Genomic DNA, 12,090 nt, shown 5'->3' with positions numbered 1-12,090 from the left:
AGAAAAAAATTGCCAACTCCCATTCTTTAAAGTTTTTGAAGATATGCTGTATACATTGGCATTGGTTTTACACAGTTAGTAGATGGTTTAATTCAAGAAACATTTATTGAACAGAGGTCCATAATGGGCATTTTAGAAGGGTAGGTACAAAGACCTGGTCCTTGCCCTTACAAAGTCCTTAATGAGAGAGACCATAATAAGTATAAAAGGCATGATATTGGTAAAGTGTCATGGAGGGATATAAGTAGAGGGCCGTGGGAGTACCACAGGTATCACTAAACATCGGTAGAGGTTTTCTGCTAAATTTCATGATATTGAGGTAGTTGTTTCTTTCTTCTTTAATAGTAACTTGCTTTTCTGTTAAGTTGATTTTAATAATCTCTCTGTATTTTTAACTTTACATCTCTGAATATTAGCTGAGTTAAACAGAGTTAAAACAGGTTTCTTCACTGCAGGACTTTCATGTGCTAATATGTGTTGTGAATCTCCAAATACAGCTATACTGGTTCTCAGTCTCTTTAAACTCTGGAACTTATTTCCTTCCCTTCAGCATCTGGTAGAACATGCTGTTTTGAGGAACTAGAACTGGTGCTCCTCAAAATGTTTTGCAAAATACCACGTTAGAGTCTCACAAATTGAACTTTGAAGGAACCTCGTTTCCTTGAGTATAATGCTATTGTTGAGTAATTATACTGGTTGGACTGCAGAGTAGTAAGAAAATATGATAACCTACATTTAGATAGGTTCCAAATTAGTTTCCACATATATTTTCTTACCTGTTCGTATTCCACTTTGTAAATTCCACTTTGCAAAATACTTTTCATTTTATTATTTTTATTTTTACAATAACCCTATAAGATAAATAAGGATAGTATTTTTATTGCTATTTTAGAGATGAGAAAACTGAGAATGACATGTGTAAGATCACATAGCTAATAAGTGGCAGAGCTAGAATTTATATCTTGTTCCTTTGATACTTAAGGCCAATCCTTTAAAATATTGTTCTCATTTTAAATTTGTAACTCTGTGAAAGACAGGGAAGTGGTAGCTTCATTTCTAAGCTGAAATAGGAAACTACAAGACATTAATGATTTATTCAGCTTCAGTAAGGGCTATTTAAATTTCTATTTAAGCTTTTTCCCTGAAGTGGTAGATGATTGCCACTTATATATTCCAACACAGGGTCTTCGGTGAAATACTTAAGTTAGGTGTATTTAACACTTGGTGGGTGACCATTTGATTTAAAATGGTAATTAAGACACACTGACTCTCTCCCCAGAGAGAGCACCAAAAAAAGAGTGTTTTTCCTTAGATTTTTCTATTCAGTTTTCTTATTTACCCCACTCTCATCTATCCTAGATTAGATCATATACTTACAAAGCCAGATTCATTTTTTTTCCCCTCCTTCAAATACAAAGACATTAAATCTACCAAAATAATAGAAATGATATTTGTTATACATACAATTTAGAATACCATATTTCCACTCTAAAATCTTTGGGTTGAATTTTGCAAAGGATCCAAAATATGTTATGAGAGCCCTTTGGTGACATTAGTCCCTTTTCCTTCTTCCTTTAAAACTTTATCATCTTAAGTATAATAAGGAGAAACAAAATACTTCTATGATTATGAATCAGGTTGCCATGGGAAAAAGTAATAATTAAAAGAGGAAATGAGATTTCATTCTGACTTTCAGTGGCACTTACTACAATGGAGATCTTCAGATGCAGAATAAGTAGGGGGCAAATGAAAGCCCATGGTAGATGAACTTAACATTTTAGCACCTGTGTAAGACATGGTCCTGAGTAGTAAATTGAGATGTTAATCTTCTAGGACAGGAAGATAATTTTAACTCAGCAATTATTTACCACCTTTGTTCCAGATTTCACCTTCTTTTAATGAGTGGTTCTAAGAGTTCTTGACTTTTTACATCTTTGGAGAAGGGAAAGGCTCTCATTTAAAACCTACTTTGAACAGCTGGGACTGGCAGCATTACCATTTCCACTGTCTATTGCGCTACGGTTTGGAGCCTGATATTCTTCAGTTATCTGAAAATGAGATGCCAGTTTTTATGACAGTGGTTCTCAGTGTTCTACAAAGGCATCTGCTTCTTTGGTTAGTGTTTTCTATTTTGATGTGTATAAATATGATTAAATTTCAGAATCGTGAACCTCTGATGCCATCTCCACAGTTTATCAAATCTTACTTCAGTTCTTTCACGGATGATATAATTTCTCAGCCAATGCTTAAAGGGGAGAAGTCTGATGAAGATAAAGACAAGGAAGGGGAGGCTTTAGAAGTAAAAGAAAAGTAAGTGTCTTGAGTATAGTATCTGCTTAATGTTCTGTTTTGTTTTGTTTTTTTTGGCAGGGGCATGGTTGTGGGGTTTTTTGCTGCCATAGAGCCAAAGTGGAACTCTGAGTCATCTCCAAAAAATCTGTTTATAAATAGATATAAATATAATAAAATTATAATATATAATAATAATATAATAATAAAAATACTTCTCTTCTTACACCTGTCTATTACGCCCTAAGAGTTACCTCTCTGGTGACTCAAGGTTTTACTGCCAGGAGTCTGCCCTGCATTTAAGGTCCTACATGATATTCTCAAGAGATCTCCTAGTGGAGATCAAGTGGTTGATTATATTTGAACAGGGGCACTAACTTAAAAAATGATTGTATAGCTCAATATCCAGATGTTTTATTGCAAGGAAGTTTATAATATATAATTTAATTTTTAGGAGTGCCCAAAAGAGTGACTTTCTTCAAGGTTTTTTCTGCATGCCTAGGAAAATGCCATTTTTTGGGTTTGTGTTTGCTCCTGTAGACAGCTGAAACCAAAGTACAAGATACTGTGTTTACAACTGGAGGTCAAGTGATATAATGTAGTATATAAGCTATCTAGCCTGCTTATCCATTTATATTTATCAATACTTTTATCTTGCTGTGAGGCTAGCTCTCCTCTCTAAGAGAAGGTACAACATTATTACCAACATGACATTTTCTAATGAGTTTGGAAGAAAAGGGAATACTGTTCCCAAAGCAAAGCATAATTTTTCATCTATAGCATATTGGAAGGTTTAAAGGAAAAGATTGCTTTTAATTTGTATCTCCCAATTTTTCTACCATTATTGGCCACCTTTTAAGGGAGGATACTATGCATAATTGTGCCAAGATGTTCAAGTTTGAGTTAGTTGGTGAGCAATCTCTTTGAGAAAATTGTAGATGGGAAGTAAATGTTTAAGGTGATGCCAATAATTGCCTCTTCTGATTAGGAAATAGTCCTTATCCCAGAAAAACTACAATGAAGTTAATACCATTATTCTGAAAACTATATTGAGAGGTGGCAGGACATAGCTATGTCTCACCAGACCACTAATTGGAATTGGTCCTAAGTTTTTGAATTCTCTTTTACTCTGAGCCTTAGCTTCATCATTTTTTGAATGGGGAAGTAATAGTTACCTTTGAGGCTTACTATGAGGTTTAGAGGTCATGTTTGTAAGTATCTAGCACTTAGGTTCTCAATAAATAGGAACCGTTATTACTTCCAATCTGATTTAATAATTATTTTGTCTTACCCTGGTGACCTGAGGAATAAAACTAGAGTGCAGGGAATATTAGAATGTAATTATAGGAAAGGTTAGCACAGAGTTTGTAAGACTTTGACATAACTTTTAAGTCACTTGCCAGTTTTCTCTATTCAGAATATGTAGCAAATGAAACAAGAAAATGTAATTTACAGTGCCCCTTAAAGGACATATAGTGTAAGTTCCTTTTCAGTTCAAAAAATTCCTTCTACAAGCCTTTTCAATAAAAGCCACCATCTTAGAAGAATGATGATATTGTGGTCACTGCTTTTTAAAAAGTAGGGAAAGGGTGTTTTCTTTAAGTCCTATTTGATGGAAGAGTCTGCTTCTTTGATATTTCCACCTATTCATTCTAGGTCTGTTCTTTTAGGTGAAACAGCACAACTTCTGGATGAGAGCCTTTTATCAATAGATATTTCCCTGCCTCCAGTTCTTGCTCCCTTACAGTCCATTTTCCACAACACAGCCAGAGTGATCTTTACAAAGTACAACTCAGGTCACACCTCTTCCCTTGGGTTCTGTGACCCTAAACTCACTTGATAATTTCTATTTCTCTGTTCTTTCTGTTAGTCATAAAATAACTGTTGAGTGCTATCAATGTGCCACAGATAAGAAGGTGAATAAGACAGGATCCTTTCCTGTGTTGCAGATCAGTCTGTCATTAGCTCATCTTTTCGTGTGTCTAAATGTTGAAGCCTGGGCAATAACCCTAGGTTTCTGCCATTTTCTCTGTTGTTTCCTTTTTTAAAACTCTCTCCAAGGCAGCAAGGAAATCCCAGTCTGCCTCAAAAATCCTAATCTGTTACACACACTGCCCCGCATACCACCACCCACACTCCAGTCTCACATTGACTGGCTAACTTGTTAAGGGGAAGAGGACAATTGTTTAACTCAGGTATACTAAATGTGGCAAGTTTTAGCATTTGATGTTTTTTTAGTAATTTTTTATGCTCATTTTATTAGTAATAGTAATTTCTTATGCTCATTTTGTTTTCAGCTCTGGATACTTAAAGGCCAAACAGTATATGGAAGAAGAAAACTATGATAAAATCATAAGTGAATGCTCAAAAGAAATAGATGCCCAAGGCAAATACATGGCAGAAGCATTATTACTACGAGCTACTTTCTACTTGCTTATTGGCAATGCCAACGCGGCCAAACCAGATTTAGATAAGGTCATCAGCTTGAAAGAAGCTAATGTGAAGGTACATTTAAAACTCTGTGTGTGTGCATGTGAAAAAGTTAATAATAAATAAAAATAAGACTTTTAGGTATGTTTTGCCGAAGTTTTGGCATTTCAATTGCCATTCTCCAAAAGATTATTTTTTGCTTTGGAAGGGACTACGCCAAATGATGATTGAGTTGGTGCAGTGAAACTGAATCATAAATATCAGTGATAGATATCTTTAACTAGGAAAGGATTTTTTTTTTTTTTTTCCCCTATAATATCTGGTAGCTTCAGCTTCCCCGTATAGCTTCTGCCTACTGCATTGGACTATATTTGGGTAGGGGTAAAGGTGATGTAGCAGTGCTATAGGTAGTATTGTAAATAACGTGCAATATGTAGTACAAGGCTATAAAATGCATTTAATAAAAAATAAATACATTTAATATATTCTGAAAGATTTTATTTACATGAGGAAAAAACAAGATCTAAAAATATAATATAGAAATATACTGAAATATACCAAAAGTTTTTGCAGTTGTGTGGTTGGAACAGCTTTTCATTTTCTGGGTGTTCTTGTGTGTATGTAGTTATTTTTATAATTTAAGATTTGGTGGGGGGTCTGTCGAATTACATGAGCCTTCTACTCAGTGTAACAGGAACAGCAGTTAGCTGCCAAAGTACTGTACTCCTTCTTAGATGGTTAACATCTCTTTTTCCTCATTGAATTAAGTGAACTCTGGCTTTATTCACCTCCAAATGATTCATTCATGTATTTTATGGAAAATGAGAGTTGTTTTCAAGGCCTAAGTATTTGTTAGCAAATTATCTTAACTTCTTGTAAACAAAAGTAATTTAAACTAAGTATTTGTTAAAAGTCCTTTCAAAATAGATTTTCAAGTTGAAAATACCCTAGTAATAATTATCTTTAATTTTATTTCCTGCTGATTTTCCTGATGATTACAAATATGTTCTGTGTTTTTGTTATTGTTGTGAGGGCATTCTTATTTGTTTCATTGAGGAAGACATTTGTATGTATTGTTGCCTTGAAAAACTTTTTAGAGAAGAATCCTATTTCTTATTTCATGATCATGATTTTTTGTTTTAATGGCAAGTAATGATGCCTGTCATATGCCATGTACAAAAATGAGCTCAAAACGGATCAGAGACCTGAATGTTAAGAGCCAAAACTATAAAACTCTTAGAAGAAAACATAGGAGGAAATCTTCTAGATTAAGCTGTGGTTCCTTAGGCATGACACCAAAAGCACAAGTGACCAAAAAAGGGAAAACACAGTCTATAGGATGGGAGAAAATATTCACAAGTCATATGTCTGATAAGGGGCTTGTATCCAGAATATATTAAAGAAGTTTTCTTACAACTCAACAATAAAAAGATAGCCTAATTTAAAAACAGGAAAGGATCTGAATAAACATTTTCCCAAAGAATATGTACAAAAGGCCAATAAGAACAAGAAAAGCTGCTTAGCATCATTAGCCCTTAGGGAAATGCAAATCAAAATCACAGCGAGGAATCACTTTATACCCACTAGGATGGCTATAATCAGAAATTTGGACAATTAAAAGTATTGGTATAGATATGGAGAAGTTGGAACTCTCATACATTGCTGGTAGGAATGTAAAATGGTAAAATCCCTTTGGAAATTAGTTGGGGTTGGGAAGTTCCTCAAAATGTTAAACATAGAGTTACCATGTGACCCAGTAGTTCCTCTCCTAGGTATATATACCCACGAGAATTGAATTCATATATCAACACAAAAACTTGTACATGAATGTTCATAGCAGCATTATTCATAAGAGCCAAAAAGTGGAAGCAACTCAAATGTCCATCAGCTGGGGAATAGATAAATAAAATGTGATATATCTGTACAATGGAATATTATTCAACCATTAAAAAAGAATGAGCTGGGATGAAGTGAGAGAGTAGCACTGACATATATACACCACCAAATGTAAAATGGATGGCTAGTGGGAAGCTGCACAGGGAGATCAGCTCGGTGCTTTGTGATGACCTAGAGGGGTGGGGTGGGGAGGATGGGAGGGAGGCTCAAGAGGGAGGAGATATGGGGATATATGTATACATATAGCTGATTCACTTTGTTCTACAGCAGAAACTAACCGTTGTAAAGCAATTATACTCCAATAAAGATATTTAAAAAAAAAAAAAAAAAAGAATGAAGTGCTGATATATGTTACAACATAGACAAACCTTGAAAACATGCTACGTGAAAGAAGCCAGTCACAAAAAGACTGCATTACATACGATTCCAGTTTGTATGAAATGTCCGGAATATACAAATCCATAGAAATAGAAAAAAAGACTGATGGTTTCCAGGGACTGAGAATTAGGGAGGAAATAGGGAGTGCCTGCTAATGTGTATGAGATTTCCTTTGGGAGTGGTGAAAACGTTCTAGAATTAGTGGTGACAGTTGCACAACTCAATATACTAAAAACGACTGGCTTATATACTTCTAAAGGGTGAGCTTTATGGTATGTGAATTACATCTCAATAAAGCTGTTATTTAAAGAAAACTAAATTAGAATAAAAAGTAGTAATGATGAATCTTTCCTCATTTGGGGTATACAGCTTCGAGCAAATGCTCTCATCAAAAGAGGCAGCATGTATATGCAACAGCAGCAGCCTTTGCTGTCTACTCAGGATTTTAACATGGCTGCCGACATCGATCCTCAGAATGCAGATGTTTATCACCACCGAGGACAGGTAAATTAATTTTCTTAAAGAGTTCTGATCTTTGCATTGAGGAATTTGATACCATTTTGAGAATGTCTTTAAAGTTTTCTTACATCACTTGTGATAGCTGTGAACAAAGTATCAGAGTGGTTTACAGTTTGGGTTGGCATTTATTTAGTCCCATCTTGAACATTTGTCCGATATTTACTTGTTAAAAAAAAAAAAAGGAAGAGGAAAGCTATAAATGTTGGCTTTTGCCAGTTCAGGTTTGTTTTTCAGGTGTTTCTGCTTCATAGGTTTTCAATGAGTAAAACATTAAAAACATGTAGTGACAAATTAAAAAAAGAAAATGTAGTGAGCATTTTGAGTTAATACTAGAATCAACAGAATGATTTTTGTGGGCTTTTTGCTGTAAGGAAATATTAGCCTGAACTGTCCAGACAGTATCAAAAAAATCTCTTCTGAATGGAGTTTTATAACATGCATATTTGTTTTTTAGTAAAAATACATAGTGAAGAAAACAGTTCCCAATTTCAGCCTCATCTGGAGAAAACGCGGCTTTATAAATCTGCTTGTGTGATGTGGCTTCTTGGAATACATTAGAGTAGAAAGTATGGGCTAATCTATATAATAACAGAAAAGTCAGGTTCTTTCTAATGGAGAATTTTATCTAATATTTCTGTCTGAAGGGTCTTAAGTGTTGAGATAACCTTAAAATTCTTGGTATTTTGATCCTTACTGGCAGTGTCCTTTAAGATTAATTTGAAATGTAATTATCTAACGTCTCATCTACTTTGACGTTTGAAAGTACAGAGATACTTCATTTTCTAGAAGAAAAATCACTTAAGAGTGATCAAAAATGGTAGGTTTATAGGGCTTTTTAAAAAAATTGGACACTGGTTTTAAGTTTTAGAATCTTTCCTTTAAAATTATAAGATTTTCTAGTTCACTATTTCTAGAAAGTAATTCTATATTGAATAATTTCATACGTAGCATTATGCTGAGCTGTACTAAGAGGCACGGTACATATTTAACTGGTGTAGTTGTTACTTTGAACTGCGTTTATCTATGTACTTTTTTTCCTTAGCTGAAAATACTGCTTGATCAAGTTGAAGAAGCAGTAGCAGATTTTGATGAATGTATTAGATTAAGACCTGAGTCTGCTCTGGCACAAGCTCAGAAATGTTTTGCATTGGTAGGTTCGACTTTCTTTTGTATTTTCCTGAACATCAGTATTTCCCATTGATAACAAAAATGAGTATCTCATTGTCTACGAAATCATCTACCGACAGGGAGAAAAACATGTCAGTTTAGGAAAATAGAAGTGTGTATTACTTGAGGTTCTGCTCCAGTATTTCCCTGGATGCTTTATTTGGTTCATCTTGATAGATGTTTGTCCCTGATTTTATGCCCCCTATACAGCACTTTTCTCTCTAATTCTCTACCATAAACCAGTATGAAGAATAAAAGCATTTAGAGGAAATACTCTGCAATCATGACACCATATAACTCATCTCTCATTTTGCCTTTGTAGAGCTATTAATATTCAGAAACAAAGTTGAAAATCAGGTAAAATAAGGCCATTTCTAATGAAATGAGATACTTCAGTTAACCCCATACCCTGAGTCCTAAAAGGATTTTCCTTTTAAAGAAAGAAATTGGGTCACAAACACATTTATGTTACAGATTAAAAATGTTATCAGATGAAGGAGCTTTATAATACTTTTATTATAAAGTAATAATAAATTTAAAATATTAAGTAAATAATAAATAAAGTGATAATAAATTATATTGAATTTAAAATTCCCCTACTTATATGCAAAGTTAACCTGTTACAAGTTAGTTTGTCTTCTTCTAGAATACTGAACATCTTGAAATTGTTTAGTGGCAATGAAGTCCTAATTGTACATAGCCTTTGGATCCCTTCTCTGGAAATATTTATGTAATTTTGTGTGACTTTTATAATATGTTAACGTTTCCTGAGTTTTTGAGTTCTTGATTTGACAGGCCTGTTTTGATTTTTTTACACAGTATCGCCAAGCATATACAGGAAACAATTCTTCACAAATCCAAGCAGCTATGAAAGGTTTTGAAGACGTCATAAAGAAATTTCCAAGGTGTGCTGAAGGCTATGCATTATATGCACAGGTAAATGTCATTTTTCATATTTTTTCTCTTGCCAGTTGTTTTTTAAAGAACTACATTCACATCTTGAATGCTAGCATGGAAATCAGAAAATAATGCTTCTCTTGTTGCAGCTTTTGTGGAAGCAGATGGCTTTGTTCCTACTTTGTTTCTCCTGGTCCCCAGGATGGTCCTGGATCACCTTAAGAGGGCTTCCTGTGTTATACAATTTGAAAAACGTGGCGCTAAACTTGTAACACATGGGGAAGCTTAAATAGAGCATTTCCCTCATGGTTTCATTTGGATTGGATTTGCAAAATTTAATTACCTTAGGAAAATCCACTGTATGCAATTGGTGAGAGAAATGTCCTTGGAAAGGGTTTTCTTTCTATTTGATCACTGTTCTTTTAAATGGTTAGATAGTCTGTAACAGCTCATTGTAATCTCTGGTTTGTTTAAAATTCTTGAAGCTTTCCTTGGTTTAGGATTAAAGCTATGGAAAGTAGGATTTAAATTTGGATTATTTCCACTTTTTTTTTTTTTGGCTGCGTTGGGTCTTCGTTGCTGCGCGTGGGCTTTCTCTAGTTGCGGCGAGCAGGGGCTACTCTTCGTTGCAGTGCGCAGGCTTCTCATTGCAGTGGATTCTCTTGTTGAGGAGCACGGGCTCTAAGCCTTCAGGAGTTGTGGTGTGTGGGCTCAGTAGTTGTGGCGCACGGGCTTAGTTGCTCTGTGGCATGTGGGATCTTGCCAGACTAGGGCTCGAACCTGTGTCTCCTGCATTGGCAGGCAGATTCTTAACCACTGTGCCACCAGGGAAGCCCCACTTTTTAAATTATAGTTTGAAGTCTTTGAAAACTTATTTATTAATTTTAAATCATCCATTTAAATGAAAATGATTAACTTCTTATAGCCACAGTTACGAGTTTTTCCTCTAACTAAATGATCTCTGAATGACTGTTTCTTTCTTAGTCTTAAAGTTGAAAGCTGCTTTTGGTATCTCAAAAACCAGCCATCTCAAAACTGTATATTTTCTCTTATTCTTCTTATTCCAAAGAAATGTTGTTCCTCTCCCTCCTTATCCCCCCAAACATCACAGAAATAGGAAGCATTTAAAAATGACCGTCTGTATTAGACTCCTAACTCCAGACATTCTTAGGGTTGATTGTTTTGTTTTTAATTTCCTTCATGTTATCTTTAGTCCAGTTATAAGAAAAGTTCCACAGGATAAAACTTTCATTTTGAGGGTTTATTGAGAGGGACTATAGAAGATTGATTGATTGTGTTGGATCTATTATGTAAAAGTCCTACCATCACTGCATTATTAGGGGTTGAAATTCTACAGTATGAAGTAGAACCCAGGAATTCTTTTTTTGTTTGTTTGTTTTTAATATATTCTTTTCCATTATAGTTTATCACAGGATATTGAGTATATATAGTTCCCGGTGCTATACAGTAGGACCTTGTTCTTTATCCATTCTAAATGTAATAGTTTGCATCTACCAACCCCAAACTCCCAGTCCGTCCCTCTCTCTCTCCCGCTCCTGCTTGGCAACCACAAGTCTGTTCTCTATGTCTCTGAGTCTGTTTCCTTTTTGTAGACAGGTTCATTTGTGCCATATTTTAGGTTCCACATATAAGTGATATCATGTGGTATTTGTCTTTCTCTTTCTGACTTACTTCACTTAGTATGATATTCTCTAGTTGCATCCATGTTGCTGCAAATGGCATTATTTTATTCTTTTTTATGGCTGAGTAGTATTCCATTGTATATATGTACCACATCTTCTTTATCCATTAATCTGTTGATGGACACTTAGGTTGTTTCCATGTTTCAGCAATTGTGAACAGTGCTGTTATGAACATAGGGGTACATGTATCTTTTTTTTTTTTTTTAACATCTTTACTGCAGTATAATTGCTTTACAATGTTGTGTTAGTTTCTCCTGTACAACAAAGTGAATCAGCTATATGCATATGTATATCTCCATATCCCCTCCCTCTTGTGTCTCCCTCCCACCCTCCTTATCCCACCCCTCTAGGTGCTCACAAAGCACCAAGCTGATCTCCCTGGGCTACGCAGCTCCTTCCCACTAGCTATCTATTTTACATTTGGTAGTGTATATATGTCAGTGCTACACTCTCACTTCGTCCCAGCTTACCCTTCCCCCTCCCCGTGTTCTGAAGTCCATTCTCTACGTCTGTGTCTTTATTCCTGTCCTGCCCCTAGGTTCATTAGAACCGTTTTTTTTTTAGATTCCATATATATGTGTTAGCATATGCTATTTGTTTTCCTGACTTACTTCACTCTGTATGACAGACTCAAGGTCCATCCACCTCACTACAAATAACTCAGTTTCGTTTCTTTTTATGGCTGAGTAATATTCCATCGTATATATGTGCCACAACTTCTTATCCATTCATCTGTTGATGGACATTTAGGTTGCTTCCATGTCCTGGCTATTGTAAATAGAGCTGCAGTGAACACTGTGGTACATAACTC

General features: G+C 35.0%; 1 protein-coding gene across 3 annotated transcripts in view; it reads left to right on the top strand.

The window, feature by feature from the left end:
* TOMM70 (translocase of outer mitochondrial membrane 70) overlaps positions 1-12,090 on the top strand; it is a 44,071-nt gene that overhangs the window by 19,530 nt on the left and 12,451 nt on the right. For all 3 annotated transcript variants that reach the window (XR_014244724.1, XM_082392104.1, XM_082392103.1), the window contains exons 5-9: positions 2,162-2,310; positions 4,587-4,794; positions 7,363-7,497; positions 8,555-8,662; positions 9,499-9,615. Coding sequence is in view for 2 of the 3 variants with exons in the window: in XM_082392104.1 (XP_082248230.1) it covers positions 2,162-2,310; positions 4,587-4,794; positions 7,363-7,497; positions 8,555-8,662; positions 9,499-9,615 (717 nt within the window). In the remaining variant the exon portion in view is untranslated. The remainder of the gene's footprint in view (positions 1-2,161; positions 2,311-4,586; positions 4,795-7,362; positions 7,498-8,554; positions 8,663-9,498; positions 9,616-12,090) is intronic.

This window comes from Balaenoptera borealis, assembly GCF_965194805.1.
Source record: "Balaenoptera borealis genome assembly, chromosome: 5".
NCBI lineage: Eukaryota > Metazoa > Chordata > Mammalia > Artiodactyla > Balaenopteridae > Balaenoptera > Balaenoptera borealis.
This window is presented reverse-complemented; position numbering and strand designations above follow the sequence as displayed.